At 49.1% G+C, this 20,018-nt stretch overlaps 1 protein-coding gene across 2 annotated transcripts in view; it reads right to left on the bottom strand.

The window, feature by feature from the left end:
- LOC140385667 (neural-cadherin) overlaps window positions 1-20,018 on the bottom strand; it is a 444,649-nt gene that overhangs the window by 151,525 nt on the left and 273,106 nt on the right. For both annotated transcript variants that reach the window (XM_072468059.1, XM_072468060.1), the window contains exons 6-7: window positions 3,008-3,257; window positions 728-870 (exon numbers count right to left, since the gene is read on the bottom strand). In XM_072468059.1, the coding sequence (XP_072324160.1) occupies window positions 728-870; window positions 3,008-3,257 (393 nt within the window). The remainder of the gene's footprint in view (window positions 1-727; window positions 871-3,007; window positions 3,258-20,018) is intronic.

Raw genomic sequence — 20,018 nt, 5'->3', positions numbered from 1 at the left:
GACTTCCCCATTTTGGACTGTGGAGAGTTTCTGTCAGATGTGTGCTCAAGAGTTTGTTTCACAAAATCATAGAAGCACTGGAACAGCAATAGGCCATTCAGCCCTTTGACCCTGTTCTGCTACTCAATTGCATCATGGCTGACCTGACCCTAACTCCACCTACCTGCTTTGTTTCCATAACCTTTCATACCCTCACCTATAAAAAAAAAATCTATCTTAGTACTGAAAATTTTTATTGACCTATTTTGGGGAAGAAAGATTGTGTGATGAAATTTTGTTTGACATCAATTCTGAATGGCCTAGCTCTAAATTTACATTTCTGCCCCTATGCACCTTTTTCTGGACTCGTACACCAAAGAATATAGTTTTTTTTATTTACCCTACATTTAATCTTTTTACATACTTCCATTAGACCACCCTTAATTTTTTTTTAATTTAAAGTACCCAATTCATTTTTTTCTAATTATGGGGCAATTTAGCGTGGCCAATCCACCTACCCTGCACATATTTGGGTTGTGGGGGCGAAACCCATGCAAACACAGGGAGAATGTACAAACTCCACACGGACAGTGACCCGGGGCTGGGATTGAACCCAGGTCCTCGGCGTCTTGAGGCAGCAGTGCTAACCACGATCACTCTTAATCTAATATCACCACCCCCCCCCCAAATTTGTCATTGTTTTATCTCCTATGACTGAATCTTGCCCAATATGTTTGCATAGTTTTACCTTTCTGATTGTCTAGCTCAAAATTTTTGTCTTGATTGCCTCCCGTGATTGTGTAGATAACACTGTCACCATCAGGATCCTTTGCATGAACTGTGGCAACCAGGCTGTTAGGTCCTGCATCCTCTGAAAGAAATGTCTTATATCTGGATGTAAATAATAAGAAAAGTCTATTAACGCAGGACAAACTGTGACACAAAGGAGCTGTTGAAGTAATATAGTGTCATGTTGGGTGTTCCGATACACAAACGAACCAACACGGTTGTGGATGGTACAACTCTGTTTTATTATTCTATACAATAATAACTATTAACTTCTGGCTGTGGTTCGTACTTTACCAGCTAACCTGTGGACCCAGCCCCAGCACTATCTTTGTGGGGCACTCAGCACATGGTGTATGTCTGAGTGGCACGCTGGGAGCTCTGTGCTCTGAGCTATCTCCTGGTGGAATGAGCGGGAACTGTGGTGTTCCCTGTTTTATAGTGCGTGTGCCCTCACTGGTGATTGGCTGTGATGTGTGTGTTGGTTGGTCCATCTACCTGTCCATCAGTGTGCGTGTGTGATTGCACCATGATATGTTAATATGGATATCATGACATATAGGTCCAAACATTTCAAAGGCTCCGTGAGTGAAGAAAGAAAGGAAGAATAGGAAAGAAACTTTCATGACTTCAGAAGTCATGCCAGCCAACAGTAAGCTCTCAGAAACAGCAATGTGATAATGAATAGATAATCTGTTTTTTAGTGATATTGGATAAGGGATTAATATTGGCTGTGACATTTTCATAGAATTTACAGTGCAGAAGGAGGCCATTCAGCCCATCGAGTCTGCACCGGCCCTTGGAAAGAGCACCCTACCCAAGCCCACACCCCCACCCTCCCCGCAACCCCACCCAACCTTTTTTAACACTAAGGGCAATTTAGCATGGCCAATCCACCTAATCTGCATATCTTTGGACTGTGGGAGGAAACAGGAGTCCACCGGAGGAAACCCACACAGACTCGGGGAGAACGTGCAGACTCCGCACAGACGGTGACCCAAGTTGGGATTCGAACCTGGGACCCTGGAGCTGTGAAGCAACTGTGCAAACCACTATGCTACCTCTTCAGAAGGGTGCGAAGGGACCTTCCCATCCACTTGAGAGAGGAGACGGAGCTTCAGTTTAATATTCTCATCTGAAAGGCAGCACCTCCGATAGTGCCACACTCCATCAGCATTGCACTGAAGTATTAGCCTCGATTTTCTGCTCAGGGTCTCCAGGATGGTACTGAAACTGACAATCTTGTAACTCAGTGAGGAGAATGCTATCAACTGAGCCATGCCATTAGTTCAGTTTGAAAGCACAGAAGGAATTCTGTATCAACTGAGCCATGCCATTAGTTCAGTTAGAAAGCACACAAGGAATTCTACCTCCTGTTGTAAACGCACCAACAAACATCACCTCAACACTTAAACCAAACATTCTGTAGGTTTAGATATGGAGTATTGGTCCAACTTGATTAACTGTGCAAATATATGTTTACAGCAAGTGAAACCCAGTCCATATTCTGCACCAAGAAAACAAAGCATTGGGAAAACGGTGTGTTAACATTACCAAACATAGCACTTTGCTTTCTGTGACTATAATGCATGTCTTGCACCTGGCTATATTGACAAAAGGTTACTGATTGAGGAACATCTGTTTCTGACATTAGTGGCTATGAAAAGGAAGAAAAATCCTCTTGAATGATTTAAAGGGAACGAGAAGCATCAAGAACACGCTTTCTGACTAAAGCAATCCTCTGTAGGTACTTTTTTTGAAAAATTTAACAAATTCTCAGGAAATGCCATAAATTTAGCCACTGATGTTGGGGGCCCGTGGAGACTCAGAGCCACTTCAAAGATGTATGTTATAGGAAGCTTGTGCCCCACCTAAATATTTTTGCAGGAATGAGCATTTTGGAACGGAAGGCTGATTCAGAGCAAATTCAAGCAGGAAAAGTCTCAGTTCTTTGAGTACCGAGCCAGTGCAATTTTGTTTCCTCGATTGCCTCCAGTTCAGACTGCAGGCTGTCAGAACCATTGACTTCTGTACAACCCAACTGCAAAATTCCAGGGGGACCACAACAATGTTTGTGTCGAGAACAAGAGAAAGTCAGTTCAGAACGGCTGTTTCGTTTTTATAAAAAATGAACAGTGTCCATGGGGTATATTTTGTATCAGAGGTGTTTTCCCCCTCCCCCGCTCCCTTAGCTTTCCTTTTCCCTGCAGTGGCAATATTGCACAGAGAGAATTTCACCTACATGTTCTGTGAAAACACAGGGGCTTCATCGTTGATGTTAGTCATCCTGATCCTCACCGATGCTGTTCCTGTCCGAGGGGGGTGGCCTTTGTCTACAGCTGCGACAACAAATTCGTACATGTGGTTGGGGCGCTCGTAGTCCAGTTGTTGTTTAGGGCTGATGAGCCCCTGAGAGGTAATGGCAAATTCCGCACCCTGGGAGAAGTAGGAAATCTCTGCATTGAGACCGGTGTCACAATCCTGTGCCAGCACTTTGAGAGGAAATAAAATCATAGTGTTCGAATTAATGAGAAAAAAAGGAAGAGCCACTTCGGTTAGGCATAAGGGTGAAAGCATACAATATTGAGAAGCCCCCAAAATATTTTAAAATAATAATAATAATCTGTCAGCTGATGAATCAGTACTCCTCCATGTTGAACATCACTTGGAGGAAGCACTGAGGGTGGCAAGGGCACAGAATGCACTCTGGGTGGGGGACTTCAATGTCTGTCACCAAGAGTGGTTCGGTAGTACTACTACTGTCCGAGCCCTAAGGACATAACTGCGAGATTGGGTCTGCAAAAGGTGGTGAGGGAACCAAGAGGGAAAAACAACTAGGCCTCATCCTCACCAACCTGCCTGCCACAGATGCATCTGTCCATGACAGTATCAGTAGGAACGACAACCGCACAGTCCTTGTAGAGACAAAGTCCGGCTTCACATTAATGATACCCTCCATTGGGTTGTGTGGCACCAGCACCGTGCTAAATGGGACAGATTCAGAACAGATCTAGTAACTCAAGACTGGGCATCCATGAGGCACTGTTGGCCATCAGCAGCAGCAGAATTGTACTCCGTCACAATCTGTAACCTCATGGTCTGGTATATCCCTCACTCTACCATGACAACCAAGCCAGGAGATCAACCCTGGTTCAATGAACAGTGGAGGAGGACAAGTCAGGAGCAGTGCCAGGCATACGAAAAAATGAGGTGCCAACCTGGTGAAGCTACAACACAAGATTACTTGCATGCCAAACAACATAAGAGCTAAGCGATCACACACCCATAATCAACGGATCAGGTCTAAGCTCTGCAGCCCTGCTGCATCTATTCATGAGTGGTGGTGGACAATTAAACAACTCACTGGAGGAGGAGGCTCCACAAATAAACCCAACCTCAGTGACAGAGAAGCCCAGCATATCTGTGCGAAAGACAAGGCTGAAGCACTCGTAATAATCCTCAGCCAGACGTGCCGAGTGGATGATCCATCTCGGTCTCCTCCAGCATCACAGGTGTCAGTCTTCAGCCAATTTGGTTCACCCCACATGACATCAAGAAACGGCTGAAGGCACTGCAAAGGCTATGGGCCCTGACAATATTCTGGCTGTAGTCCTGAAGGCTTATTATGTTCCAGCATTGCCGTGCCCCTAGCCAAGCTGTACCAGTACAGCTACAACACTGGCATCTATTGGGTATTTACCCCCTTACCGCCCCTCAGACTGCAAGGTGGTAGGTTGAGACTACCATGGTGCGGGGCCTAAAGGGTGGTCTGGAGGGGGAGGAGCAGGGAGGGGGTTGTAGGCGATGAGGAGGATGATGATTGGTGACCTTGGGGGACTGAAGGCGGGTTCTGTGGAGGGGTGGGGGCCTTGTCAGTGATTATGGTGGCGTTGGGGGGGGGGGGGTCTATACTGCTAGCGGGCAGGGGAGGGGTGGGGGCTGGAAAAGATTTATGATATTGGAACACCCTTTAAAAAAAGGTGTGCTGATCTCAAAGATGCGGGACATGTTAGAGAGATTAGATCCTGCCCCTCTTAGCTGCAGCATGGACCCTGATGTGCCATGGAATGGCATGGCAAATCTGATTCAGGTAAAAAGAATCTCCAAGTACCATTGCATGGCACGTTGCGGGGTTGCTCCTAGCGCCACTGGGGATCGCTCTGGTTTTCCCGCTGGCAAAAGCACTTAGTCGTGGATTGGGAGAATAACAGCCTTGAATGCCAAACAGAAATTGGGAAATGAGTTAGGGGAGATACCTAGGGTCAGAAAGTTTGCGAAGGCTTTGTAAGTTGGGAAAGAGTAAGCAGGTTTGCAGATATTCAGGAAGACAATTCTGGAAAGCAATGCACTGCCAACCCTTTGAAAATCTAATTTATCCCAAGAGTGAATGAAAATTGAATTACTCAGGAACACAAAGGTTTGATTCTGATAAATTCCATACTTAGGTGGAATTTCCCAATTGTTTTCTAAATCTTCTACAATAACTTCAGCAGAAGATTGGCACAAGCTCAGAGAAGGAACAGAAACACGCAGAGTAAATAGAAACCCATTTGTTCTATTATTATCATATCACTTTTATTATAGTGCACCATCAAAAAAAACTGATGAAGCTTTTAGAACTCCATGGACTTGATTTAATGGCCGCGTTGCGCTTAAGCTAGAGCCCGACGAGGCTGTTGAATCATGGGAGGGGCGAGACCAGAATCGAGAACTGCGCCAGGCGCCGATCTGTTTGAGATCGTACTGGCCCACTCCCTTTGGCAAGAGCAGGATCCCGTCGTAGCGTGGCGAGAAATCAAAAATCACCCAATCTCCATACAATTAACGGGAACGACTCTCTATCTAACAGTCCCCCATTATCTTTTTGTTTCCTGAAATTTAGAGTAGCCAATTATTTTTCATTTCCAATTAAGGGGCAATTTAGCATGGCCAATCCACCTGACCAGCACACAGGTGTCAGTCTTCAGCCAATTTGGTTCACCCCAGTGGGTAGTGGGGCTGAAACCCACGCAGACATGGGGAGAATGCGCAAACTCCACACGGACAGTGACCCAGGGCCGGGATTCAAACCCGGGTCCTCAGCGTCGCAGTCCCAGTGCTAACCACTGAGCCACATGCCGCCCTGGTCCCCCATTACCTAACCTCTCCCCCAGCAAGTGGTCACATGAGCGCCGTTTAGTACATCTATTGAAAAACGTGAGGCTGGTGGAAGGGCTGCTGCAGTGGCCCGAGGCGGTGAGTAGCCATCCTTGCTCACAGACAAAGAGCCCGGGGATACTGGGTTTCTGCCACATTGCTGGGAGGGTGGTGGGGAAGCACCTGGGGTCTCATCCTGGGCCGGTGTAGTGCACTATCGGGGGCAGGGGTGTGGCCGCCCATGGTCTGGGCTGGGCTGATGGGGGGGGGGGGGGGGGGCAGAGATGGGTGCCTCAGCGTCCGCAGGTCTGCAATGCCAATTCCTGGACCATGTCGTCCCGTTCCGGGGGCAACCCTAGGCCATGCCCGCCTGCCCCACCGACCACCCATGACTCTCACTGACCGCAGAGACCTCTGGCCGCGTGGCTAAAGGCTACTGCTAATAATGAATTGGCAATCGTAGTTAAGTGAGCACTTCACACATCCCAAGTGGTTTCCTGTGGGTGAGCGTGCCATGTAGCATGTGGGAATTATTGCCGAGCATCCCAGTCAGACCATGCTGCCTGGATACTGTGCCTGAACGCTGCGGGAGGCAACATCTGAATGACCAGGGACTGGGCCTCAGCAACGGGGACATCTCTGCGACCAGACGGTGGGTGAGTGCACCAAGAAGAACACCAGCGCCCGGTCCAGGTAACGTTACGTGCAGGTGACTGGAGAACATGGTCTGGAGGAGGAAGATAGTTGGAGTGGCTGCAATCGGAAGACATGTAGTTCGCAGGTACAATCCGTAACTTCAGCACTTCCTTGATCCGCAGGTCGCTGTATGAGGAAGACCAGGAAAGAACTTGCCATTTTCTGTGGAGAACAAGTGGCGGCTGTTGGCAATGATGGCAGTATTCTTTGGCTCTGGCTTTGCTCCCCCATTTGTTTTAGTCTGGCACCAAATGCTCAAGAAATGAGACAACATTATTCAGTGGAACTCCATCTGAACTGTCATGTGATGTCAACTGAGCAGCTTAAATTGTCATGAGGGAATCTGTGCTGTCAATCTTTCCATTGAGATGTTCTTGCAAATAAAATGTTAACAAATTTAAAAAAAAGAACATGGTCTGGAGTCCGGTGAGCAGGGGCCCCCGCTGCGCTCGGATTTGCATGGCTATGGGAGGTTGGGGGGCTTGCGGGAGCAATGCGGGGACTGGACGGTCCCGGGGTGGAACACACCGCTGGTTGTGGGTTTCACACCCTCTCCCAATTCCTTACAGATATTGTACGGGATGGACGATATCTTGGACCCTGCGGAACTTGCCCTAGTGGTGCTGCTGGCGGGCCAGGCGGACAGACACTGGAGCAGGCGGTGGCAGCAGCATCGACAGAGACTCGAGGTGGCAGCCCATGTGCAGGATCCCGCCCCACACCCTGAGGACCTGGCCATGGAGGGACCCAGAGGTGGAGGCCCGCGATGGCCCAAGGTGTCCAGGCATCACTATTTTTTCAAACAGGTGACAGCGTGTGCCGCAGGAGGTTTTGCCTCAACTAGGACTTGGCACCACGTGGAGGAGGAGGATATCCACTCCCGGTGTTCAGCCATGTCACTGCAGCCCTGAATCCCTGCTCCTCAGGAATATTCCACGGCTCAAGCGGGGACTTGTGTGGCATCTCACAAGCACATCCATGAAGTCATGGATGCCCTCTTTGCCCGGGCAGAGAACTATATATACACTTTGACATGGACCAAGCCCAACAAGATGCCTGGGCAGCGGGATTCTCTGCCATCACCGCTATTCCCCAGGTCCAAGATGGAACGCATGTCGCCTTGAGCTCACCGGGCCATCTGGGATTGCTCGACATCAACATGAACATCCAGCTTGTGTGCGACCACCACATGAAGATTGTGTGCACGCTTCCCAGGGAGTGTGCACAACAGCTACATCCAGGGGCAGTTGGATAGCCCGGCCTCTTCAAGATCCACCCCAGAATGGGCGGTTGGCTCTTGGGGGAATAAGGTGTACCCGCTGAGGACCTTGGTAATGATGCCAGTACAGAGGCCAGTGACCGATGTGGAGACCTGGTACAATGAGGCCACAGGGACTGTCATTGAGCGGTGCATCGAACTCCTCAAAATGCAGTTCCAATGCCGCGACCACTCTGGTAGTGCACAGCAGTGCGTCCCCAGAGGGTCGCTCGTTTTGTGGTGGTCTGCTATGTCCTCCACAATCTCACACAGCAGCGGGGCGACGTGCTGGAGGTGGAGGGGGAGGAATATGTGGCCACCTTGAGGAGGAGGAGGACGAGGAGGCGCCCGGACCAGGAGGGCTGGAGGACAGGCGCAGGAAGGATGACAGGCGGGAGTGATGAGTTTCCAGTAAGCCCGGAGGGCCAGGGAGGCGCCCATCGTCACCTGCTTCATATAGAATGTGGCCAAGTCCGTCATTCCCTATTTCCCAACACCCTCCCCCATCCCTCTGCAAAACCCCTCCTCACCATCCTCCCCCCACGCCCCCTCCCCCATTCCCACCTTCCTAGGGTCTGTGAAACATCACTCCAGGGTGATGGGACTGTGTCGGCACTGTCAGCAGGTCACGGTTGAGGGCAGGAGGTAATGATAACCCGCAGAGAGCGGAGGGCTCGATCTCCTCATTCAATGCCATAGCCTGACCCCTTCCGGCCTGCTGAGTACTCGCTCACGCCCATCACCTGCACATGGTGTGCCGGTGGGGGGTTGGGGGGAGCCCAGGACCCCCATGACCAGGGAGATGGGGCATGGGATTGGACCAACATTGTTGAACAGATTGCCAGATGCGTCATACTGATCAAGGCCAATAGACTTTAATGGTGAACAAAAGTGTCCCCAACTGCCCCACGCTCCCAATGGTGCCGCCCCACTCACCCCACCCTTCTCAGACCATCTCCACCTTTTCCCCCAACACCCTTTCCCCCCACCCGACTTACTCCTCACTTACCCCCTCCCACCCCATACCTCTACCCCCCCCAACCCCCAGTGCCTTCTCAGTTATCCTCAACGTACTTAGCCTTCTGTGCTCTACTACCGCGTCTGTGTTTCCCCAGGATGCGCATCAGAGGTGGGGGCAGTCTGGTGTCTACACCTGGCGGACATCCTCTGGGCACCCTGGGACCAGAGGCCCCGGCGACCTTGCCGGTGGCACATGCCCTGCCGTGCCGCACTGTACCCGGTGCTCACTGTGAGACGTGCTGTGGTCAGGGGCGTGGAACTCAGGGGAGCTATGGCCGCCGCCGCCAGTCCATAAGATGGCTCCAGATTGGCACCGAGTGCCCACTCCTTCCGGGCTGTGCCCATAGGGCCCTGGTGTGCATCTCGGGATGGAGGGGCAGCTGAATCGAGCTCAGCTAACCTTGCCAGCCCTGGTGGCTCCCCAATGTCTGCAGCATGTTGTCGACGCCCTCGACGATGCCCCTCAGTGATTGGGACACATCCATTAGCGACTGGGATATGCTCCACAGCGCCTCGGTCATGCCCACCTGAAAGTGGTACATGCTTTGCAGAGCCTTGGCTATGCCCACCTGGATTAGGGACATGCACCGCAGTGCCTCATCAAGGTCCACCAGCGACTGGGAAACACTGTCAAGATGCTCAGCCTTGGCCGTCACAGACTGAGCCACGCCTTGGACACCGCCACTCAGGCTGCTGACGTCGTGCCCCAGGCTCTCCACTGTGGTCGCCACCCTAGCAGTGTTGGCCTCGGTGCCACGCGTTGCCAGTGCCATCTTCTGTGCCCATAGTCTGTGGGGCTCCTCAAATCAGCTATGGACCTGCTGGAGGGTCCTGACATCAACCTCGGAATATCACGGCCACACCCTAGCGTCTGCATCAGCTCTGGGTAAACCTGTCCAGAGGATCATGGGTCCTGGGATCCAGCAGAGCTCCGACTGCGGTCTCGCCTGGGCGTTCCTGCCTCCACCTGATGTCCATCAGCAGGTGCATGGCGCGCACCAGATTGTGCCCCAGAAGCCTGTCCACTACTTTTGCACACCGAGGGGAGTGTCACTGCGCTGGTTGAGGGTGGATGATTGCTGCGCCACGGCTATTACGGTGGCATCCCAAATTACGGGAGAATGGACATGTGGTCAGTGGGAGTGATGGGTCAGTCAGTCTGACAATAACAGTTCCCGTTTGACAGGTCATATGGGTGGCAGTCTGTGGACACTCACCTATGTGCCGCGCGCCAACGTCCTCACCACTCGGTCCTTGGCCACCCTGCGACCCCCATGGCCCGTTCCTCATAGGGGGAAGAGGACCCTGATGTCCGGCACCCTGTCACCTATCTGGGCCTTGTCCCGCCGGTTGTGGGCCACTCGATCATTGTCCTTCTTATGTCACTGGATGCCGGCCGTCCTGCTCACGCTCCCCGAGCTTACGGCCGTTACCCCATCCTCCTAGGCGGCGGTGGCTGTCCTTTGGCTGACCCTCCTGGATCCCCGGGGGAAACAGGGTATATCCATTCTGGCCTCCACCTCGTCTAACAGTCGTCCCAAGTCGGTGTCACCGAAGCATGGGCCTGGTCTCCCTGGCAGCAAGCAGAATGGGTTTTGCTGTGCAAGAGCAGTTTAAGTGCTGCTCATCTTGTTAGCGGACAGACTGGTGAGTGCGGTCCCAGGTGAATCAGCCTGTGAACCATGATTTGCAGCGTAAAGCCCGTGCGGCCTCGTTATGTGGACCAATTAACGTTTTATCGCAGTGATGGCGAGCGTTGGGGAGCTCGCGGCATTTACCGCTCACTGCCGCATGTAGAAACATTTCCATTTAATCGCACCCCATGTCTTTATGCAAAATAACTTTTATATTTCTAGACAATCTTTGCTGCCATCTTGAACATCCCAACAATTATAGCCGTTAGAAAATATGGATTAAGAAAATCTCGAAACCATGTATGTGATTCTCCCGTTAGCTAATTAGTGCTCCCATCAGCGGGAACACCGGAGTGATTCCCGTTGGCACAAGGAGCGATGCGGACATGATGTCCGATGGCATTACCCCAGAGTGTGGTGGATGCCGGGATTTTGAGAAAATGTAAGGAGGAGTTAGACAGATTTTAAATTAGTAATGGGTTGAAGGGTTATGGAGAAAGGGCAGGAAAGTGGAGTTGAAGCCGAGAGGAGATCAGCCATGATCGTCTTACATTGCGGGGAGGGCTCGAGGGGCTGAATTGCCTACTCTGACTCCTAGTTCTTATGTTCAGAGAGGGGCTGCCTAAACCCGCTGACAGATCTCTTAAAAAGGGTGCCCTGATCTCAGAATAGTGTTGCAGACCCAGCAAGGTCGCCCCCAATTGCTAGCAAGGGCCCACCTCAGTCCCTCCTTCAGGCCCCCACACCTCGGCAGTGCCAACCTGGCACCATGCACTCGGTGGGGTAAGGGGTGAGTACCCCCCCAACACTTGCCTCCAAGGTGGGGGGATTCTTCAGGAGAGGTGAGGGCTGGGGGGGCTTGGGGTGGGCTGGAGGGGTTCAGGTAGGGAGTCTTTCTTGGGAGGGTGTCGTTTGGCTGGTCTTCCCATCTGCATACTTTAAAACCCTTAAACTGCCTGTCAATATGTCAAATGAAAGATCTCTGCAAATAAATTGAAAGGCTTACATCAGCAGCCTTAAAACCTTTAAACTGTCTCCCATCATGATAAAATGAAAATATGTGAGTTGGTGGTAAAGGTCTTTTCTTTAAAGTAGTGAAAACCTTTGAAGTGTTTATTTCACAGTCAATTTCATTGCCCTTTATCTGTTTCAAGCCTGTATGCATGCTAAGATGCCTAAAAGCTTTGAACTGCATTGTTTACATTCAATTTCATGGACCATTACATCTAAACGCCTCTTGATTGACAGGTCCAAACAGTTTCAAAGGAAGGCACTTTTTATTTATTTAGCTCTACAGGGGTCCATTAATCTGAAGTGCTTCCTCTTTTTAGCAGTTGTTCTTTCTAACCACAGTTGTTTTAAAGAAGCTATCTCTTTGTTTGAATATTTTCCCACAAAGAGACTAGAAAGCTTTATTCTCAGAGACCTTTCATCGTGACATGCTGACAGTTTAAAGGGTTTAAATTATGCAGATGGGAAGACCAGTCAAACAACCTCCATCCCATAGGAAGACCCCCAAACTGGTCCTAACAGCCCAGCCCATGCTCTCCTAACCACCACCTCCCATGAAGGCCCCCCTCATTGGCACCTTAGAGACCACTGTAGGGAGGGTACTCACCCCCATGACAACCCTCAGAGTGCAATCCGCCAGGTCTCCGTTTTTCAGGACTCGCACCAATTCACGCCTGTAGGACTGACGGCTGGGGGTGCTGGAGCATCTCAGGAAGCAGGTAAACTGGGCATCCTGCCCGATAATTATTTTGAAAGTAGGTTTATTGAGTTGTTTCCATTTTCCCAATGGGTCTGGGCGGGATCCCGTTGGGTCTGGCGGGACGGGCCGGGAGACCCGCGACGGGTTTGACGCCTGGCATGCAAGCTGTTTTTTGCCTGACACCCTGTTTAGCACAGGGCTAAATCGCTGGCTTTGAAAGCAGACCAAGGCAGGCCAGCAGCACGGTTCAATTCCTGTATCAGCCTCCCCGAACTGGCGCCGGAATGTGGCGACTAGGGGCTTTTCACAGTAACTTCATTTGAAGCCTACTTGTGACAATAAGCGATTTTCATTTCATTTCATTCATTGAGCCATCGCAAATCCCACCACTTGCTAGCAGACCCAGAGAATTGCCCTCCCCTTCCCCCATATCTTTCAATAATTTGTCATTCAGTCTTTTTAAATTGCTAGCTCAGTGACGTTTTTGCTTTCTGAATATTACAACAATATATGAGCATGTTTCATAGGCATGTTTGTGCCACTGGGACCTGGGTTGAGATTGGCCAAACACAATTAATATGAGGACCTAATAATGAGCAGAAAGGGGGAAAATGTCCATTCCTTCATGTATTGATTTATTTAACAGTCTAGTTTGCTTCAGCACAAGCCATTGGCAGTTCTGTAGGCAAGAGATTTGTTCGCTTATCTTCTGCCATCAAAACAACCATGATTAGTGTTGTGATGAGAAGGAGCAGCTAAAAAAGAGACGGGTTGAGGGACTGCTCAGGGAGAGACGAAGACTCCAGACGGAGTTCGACCTGTTGACCACACTGGAGGAAGGCACAGGGGGCGATATACGAATATGGGGAGAAGGCGAGCCGGATGCTGGCACACCAGCTCCATAAGAGGATGGCAGCGAGGGAAATAGGTGGAGTCCAAGATGGCAGGGGAACTACGGTGCGGAGGGCAGGGAAAGTGAATGAGGCTTTTAAGGCCTTTTATGAGGAACTGTATAGGTCACAGCCCCCAGGGGGAAAAGAGGGGATGCGGCGATTCTTGGATCAGTTGAGGTTCCCGAGGGTGGAGGTGCAGGAGGTGGCTGGTTTGGGGGCGCCGGTCGGGGTGGAGGAGCTGGTTAAAGGACTGGGGAGCATGCAGGCAGGGAAGGCCCCAGGGCCGGATGGGTTCCCGGTGGAGTTCTACAGGAAATATGTAGACCTGTTAGCCCCGTTGCTGGTAAGGACCTTCAATGAATCAAGGGAGGGGGGGACCCTGCCCCCGACAATGTCGGAGGCGACGATCTCTTTGATCTTGAAGCGGGATAAGGACCCACTGCAATGTGGGTCGTATAGACCGATCTCGCTCCTTAATGTAGACGCTAAGTTGCTGGCAAAAATGTTGGCCATGAGGATTGAGGACTGTGTATCGGGGGTGATCCATGAGGACCAGACGGGATTCGTAAAGGGTAGGCAGTTAAATACTAATGTGCGAAGGCTCCTAAATGTGATAATGATGCCATCGGTGGAGGGAGAAGCAGAGATAGTGACAGCCATGGACGCGGAGAAGGCCTTCGATCGGGTAGAGTGGGAGTATCTCTGGGAAGTGTTGAGGAGGTTTGGGTTCGGGGGAGGGTTTATCAGTTGGGTTAAGCTCCTGTATAAAGCCCCGGTGGCGAGTGTGGTCGCGAACCGGCGGAGGTCGGAGTATTTCTGGCTGTATCGAGGGACGAGGCAGGGGTGCCCCCTGTCCTCTCTGCTGTTTGCATTAGCAATTGAATCTCTGGCCATGGCGTTAAGGGAGTCGGGGAAATAGAAGGGGGTGGTTCGAGGGGGAGAGGAACATCGAGTGTCGCTGTACCCAGACGACCTGTTGCTGTATGTGACGGATCCAGTGGAGGGGTTGGTTGAGGTCATGCAGATCCTACGGGAGTTGAGACTTTTCGGGCTATAAGCTCAATGTGGGAAAGAGTGAGCTCTTTGTGATCCATCCGGGGGACCAGGGAAGAGGGATAGACGATCTGCCGTTGAGGAGGGCGGAAAGGAGCTTTCGATACTTGGGGATTCAGGTAGCTAGGAGCTGGGGAGCACTGCACAAACATAATTTGTCACGGTTGGTGGAACAGATGGAGGAGGATTTTAAAAGGTGGGACATGTTGCCACTCCCGCTGGCGGGTAGGGTACAGTCGGTTAAAATGGTGGTCCTCCCGAGATTTCTTTTTGTATTCCAATGCCTCCCAATTGTGATCACTAAGGCCTTTTTTAAGAGGGTAAGCAGGAGCATTACGGGATTTGTGGGGGCAAGCAAGACCCCGAGGGTAAGGAGGGGGTTCTTGGAGCGTAGCAGAGACAGAGGAGGGTTGGTGTTGCTGAATTTGGAGGGTAACTACTGGGCAGCCAACGTGGCAATGATCCGTAAGTGGGTGATGGAGGGAGAGGGGGCGGCGTGGAAGAGGTTGGAGATGGCGTCCTGCAAAGGAACGAGCCTGGGGGCGCTGGTGACGGCACCGCTGTCGATCTCGCCAACAAAGTGCACCACGAGCCCGGTGGTGGCGGCAACGCTAAAGATCTGGGGGCAGTGGAGACGACACAGGGGTGCGACGGGAGCCTCGGTGTGGTCCCCAATCAGAGACAACCATCGGTTTGTCCCAGGAAGGATGGACGGGGGGGTTTTAGAGCTGGCATCGGGCAGTGATTAGAAGAATGGGGGACCTGTTCATTGACGGGACGTTTGCGAGCTTAGGGGCGCTGGAGAAGTTTGGGCTACCCCCGGGAAACGCTTTCAGGTATATGCAAGTGAGGGCGTTTGTGAGGCGGCAGGTGAGGGAATTTCCGCTACTCCCGGCACAGGGGATTCAAGATAGGGTGATTTCGGGCGTATGGGTCGGAGAGGGCAAGGTGTCAGCGATATACCAGGAGATGAAAGAAGAGGGGGAGGCTTTGGTAGAGGAGCTGAAGGGTAAATGGGAGGAGGAGTTGGGGGAGGAGATTGAGGAGGGGTTATGGGCTGATGCCCTAAGTAGGGTTAATTCCTCTTTCTCGTGTGCCAGGCTTAGCCTGATACAATTTAAGGTGGTTCATAGAGCACATATGACGGGGGCGAGGCTGAGTAGGTTCTTTGGGATGGAGGACAGATGTGGGAGGTGCTCAGGAAGTCCGGCGAACCATGTCCATATGTTTTGGTCATGCCCGGCACTGGAGGGGTTCTGGAGGGGAGTTGCGGGAACAGTATCTAAGGTGGTGAAAGTCCGGGTCAAGCCAAGCTGGGTCTAGCACTATTTGGAGTAGTGGACGAGCCGGGAGTGCAGGGGGCGAAAGAGGCCGGCATTCTGGCCTTTGCGTCCCTAGTAGCCCGGCGAAGGATCTTGCTAATGTGGAAGGAGGCGAAGCCCCCCAGCGTGGAGGCCTGGATAAATGATATGGCAGGGTTTATCAAGTTGGAGAGGATAAAGTTTGCCTTGAGAGGGTCTGCGCAGGGGTTCTACAGGCGGTGGCAACCGTTCCTAGACCATCTCGCGTAAGGTCGGACAGCAGCAGCAGCAACCCGGGGGGGGAACAGCGGTTGTGTTGAGGGGGGGGGGGGGGGGGGGGGGTTTCTGTGGGGCATTTGAACAAGAAAACACATGGTAGGATCCGGAAACTGACATGTACGGGAAGAATCCACTGTACAAAGTTTTGTATCTTATTTATTTGCCATGTTCATGTCTTGCCACGCGAGTTCTTTTTTATTTTTTTTTGTTACGGCGGGGGGGTTTGTTTGTAAGGTAGAAAATATTGTTATTGAAAAATTCTTAAAAGAAACATTTTTTTTTAAAAAAAGAGACGGGTAAGTTCCAAGAATATGACTACATAAGAATGCAAGAAATAGAAGCAGTGGACAATATGGCCCATTGAGCCTACTCCACCAATCAATAAGATCAATAGTGTTCTTCGGCTCCAATTCCACTTACCTGTCACTCCCCATATCCCTTTACTCCCGGAAGATCCAAAAATCTGCCTCGCCCAGCCTTAAATATGGTCAATGATGGAACATCCGCAGCCCTCTTGGTTTGAGAATTCCAAAGATTCACAATTCTTTGAATGAAGAAATATCTCCTCATCTCAGACTTAAGTGACTGGCCGGTTACCCTGAGACTGTGCCTCCGTGTTCTAGAATGCCCAGTCTGTGGAAGTACCTCTCAGTGTCGACCCTGCCAAGCCCCTTCACAATCTTGCATGCTTCATCAGGTCACCTCTCATTCATTTAAACTGCAGAGAATGCAGATCTAATGTACTCAGCCCCACATCATAGAACAATTCCATCGTCCCCGAAACCTTCGGGTGAATCTATGAACTTTCACTGTACTGCCTCCAGTGCAGGTACACCCTACGTTAAAAATTATAAACAAAACTGCACACTATTCCAGGTGTGGCTAGTTTATTCTCATATTCTGTTTTCCCTTTTTATCAATTTTGTTGACCCTTTACTGGTTTCTAAAACACTCCCAATCTTCAGACTTACTACAATTCTTTACAACATTATAAGCCTCTTCTCTTAATCGAATACTATCTTTAACTTCCTTGGCAAGCCACAGATGGATCTTTCTTGCTGCAATTTATTTTGTATTTTTGTGGAATTGTTTCTTCAAATGTATCCCACCATTTATTTATTCCCATACATTTTAACCTGCTTACCCAAACAATCAGCTCTCCCCTCATTCTTGTCTAGTTGGCTCGGTTTAAGTTTACGATTTTTGCTTGAGATTGGCACATGTCGCTCTCAAACATAATATAGAATTAAATTGTATTAAGATCGTTATTTCCCAGTGGATCTTTTGCAATAAGATTACTAATTAACCCTTCCTCATAATACAAATTAGTCTTATTCCCCACACTTCTAAAAACCTTCCCTTTAATTGTATTCATTCTTGTCCTGTGATACATGTACATGCACCAAGTCTTTATTTCGGGTTAAAGGGCATCATTTCCATTGATGTAATCGATAACAGATCTAATGATGGTTGAAACTATTTTTAGCCACAAATTGCTTAAATTTAAATGAGCAAATTAATGTTTTTAGGTTCACTATAGTTTGATCCTCAATCTATGTTGAAACAAACTAATTTAAGCTGGAATGGTTGAAGTAACACTTTGAGGGGCTTCAGGATCCCAAGTAAGGGCAAGGACCATTTTACCCCACCATGATTGCCAGGGCTATTTTATACAACCATGTGTCCTGCTGGGCCACTTGAAACAGTGGCTAAGGTTCATTGTTGTGGGTCGGATTCTAGCCCTACCTCAGCACCATCAACTCCCTTCATCCCCCAACTGCCCCAATTCGTCACCTGGCTGAGCTGACATGCTGTCCTGGATGAACACAAATTGCCTCCAACTAAACATGAGGGAGACCAAATCACTGCCTCTGTCACAAACTGCATTCCATAACTGCTGATGCCATTCCTCTCCCCGGCCACTGCCCGAGGCGAAGCCAGACTGTTCGCAACTTTGATCCTAAGGTGAGCTTCCAACCCGATATAGTCTCCATCATCAAGACAGCCTTCTTTCACCTCCATCACATCACACTTCTCTCCCCCACAAGTTGGCAGTGTGCACATGAATACTGGATAAAGATAGGATGCTTGCCAGCCAGATGGTCCATATTCACCTTTTCAGCTAATTTATAAAGAGCAGCCACTTAGGCGAATTAGTCAAGGGCTTTCGGTGCCTTTGGAATTAACTCCAGCAATCAACTCAAAGACTGGCAGAAAATGAAAGAACATATTTAATTTGAAAACGCCAACTCTGCTGCATTCATACAGGCAATATTATGTTTGCATCCAGCAGGGACACATCGGTTTCTTACCAAACTTTCAGCATCAGTGCGCATTAACCCAGCGCTACCTCTCCAAGCCAGCTGCCTAAAAATACTCAACGGACTACTGTGGATCTTCAGACTTTTGAATTCAACAGGATTTCACTGCAAATTTGGTGGAAATACACACCGATATCAGCATGGTGCTGGCACCAAACTTAGTGTTTAACAGCAAAAGTAAATGCACATTAAATTGGAACCTGATATGCCTTCAGTGAAACTGACAAGCTGCTTGGAAGCTTCAAACTGCAAGGAAATACTGTAACAAACTTGGGACATCAGCTCATTAAACAAAGTTGGTGTATATAACACTGTCAAATCCTCTCACTGCTTCTCTCCTGCAGGGGTGATTTACTCTGAACAATGTTATATTTCTGTCATGACAGAAGTAATCTTTCATTGAATATTCCTTTTAAAGTAGCAAGGAGGTTTAATTAAATATACTTTGCTAGAAACTCCTTCCTTAAATCCCATTTATTTAGAAATGAGTGAAGCACAACCAACCAATGTTGACATTTCTAGATCAAAAGTGACCTGAAAATGATCAAAGGAGAGACTCCTGTCAATAGAAGCATTGCCAGCTTTTTCCACGTTATTATGAAAACTCACTTAATTTTGCCTTTGACAAGATGGCAGCAATAAAAGGCCAATGCTTTGCTCTTTGTTGATGGAAATGAAAGCCTTAATCTTGCATACAAATAATGTTCAGCCCTTGCAGATGTGTCAACATTGAAACTACGGCAGAGACAACAAAGATGCTGGGGATGGGGGTCTAGTAAAGAGCTTGGATGAAATTTTAACAGCAGCCTCATTCCATATGCAACTCCAGCATTCCTCACTAATGAAAACTCTGCTCCAGGCTCCATTCAGCTCCTGTTAGGACTGGATCCAGCATTTTGCCATAATATTTCAAACATACCCTGGGTACATCTGCTTTATCTGCACGACTAGTCCAATCATGCAATCATTTTCCTCCAGAGGGGAAAGATTGGACTAGATCTGAATCGTTAGCTTTAATTTTTGTTGTCTTTAATCCAGAACATCTTTTAAATTATTTAATTAAAGTACAACTATTCATACAACTCTGAATCAATCTTAAATTGACCTATTTTTATGCATCCCTTTGTGTATTTTCAAGTGTTTAAATTTCGAGACTGACTTTTGGTTCAAATAAGCATTTACAATACACTAACAATCCTACAGGTTAAACTTTAGGATGAACTGCTTTCTCCCAATTATGACTGAGTTTTTAACTGTGGTTCCCAAGCAAAGAATACATCATAACACCGCAACTTGGAAGTGCTTTCAACTTATCCACATTGGGGACTGCCTTCTCAAATCTGTCTCAAAGCCAAGTTTTGATGCACACTTCAGGCACAATGTAGTTCGGGAAATTGTACATCTGTTGTAGCAGAGGAGCTGGCATTGGGGCAGTCATCTGAGTGACTGTGAAGCCAGTATGCAGTTTGCCTTAATGTCTTTGATGCTTTCTGCACAAAGAGCCCATGCAACATTTGACATTAGATCAATCTAAAAATCTTTCTTTTAGATTCGAGCCCTCTCGTTTTGGTTGCAATTCCCGGAATCAAAGCAATAGATTCTACAGACTCTGGAATAGGTCCTACAGATTGGAGTGTAGCTAATGTAACTCTATTATTTAAAAAGGGAGGTAGAGAGAAAACAGGGAGTGATAGACCAAGAAGCCTGATGTCGGAAGTGGGGAAATTCTAGAATCCATTATCAAGTCTTTTATAGTAGAATACTTGGAAAATAGTGGCAGGATCAGCATGGATGTATGAAAGGGAAATCATGCTTGGCAAATTTACCCAAATTATTTGAGGGTATAACGAGTGGAAGTGATGAGGGGGAGCCAGTGGATGTGGTTTATTTGGACTTTCAGAAGGCTTTTGCCAAAATTGCACACAAAAGATTAGTGTGCAAAATTAAAGCG

Source organism: Scyliorhinus torazame, chromosome 11 (genome assembly GCF_047496885.1).
Source record: "Scyliorhinus torazame isolate Kashiwa2021f chromosome 11, sScyTor2.1, whole genome shotgun sequence".
In the NCBI taxonomy this organism is placed as follows: Eukaryota; Metazoa; Chordata; class Chondrichthyes; order Carcharhiniformes; family Scyliorhinidae; genus Scyliorhinus; species Scyliorhinus torazame.
Note: the sequence above shows the minus strand (reverse complement) of the source record. Positions and strands in the feature narration are given on the sequence as shown.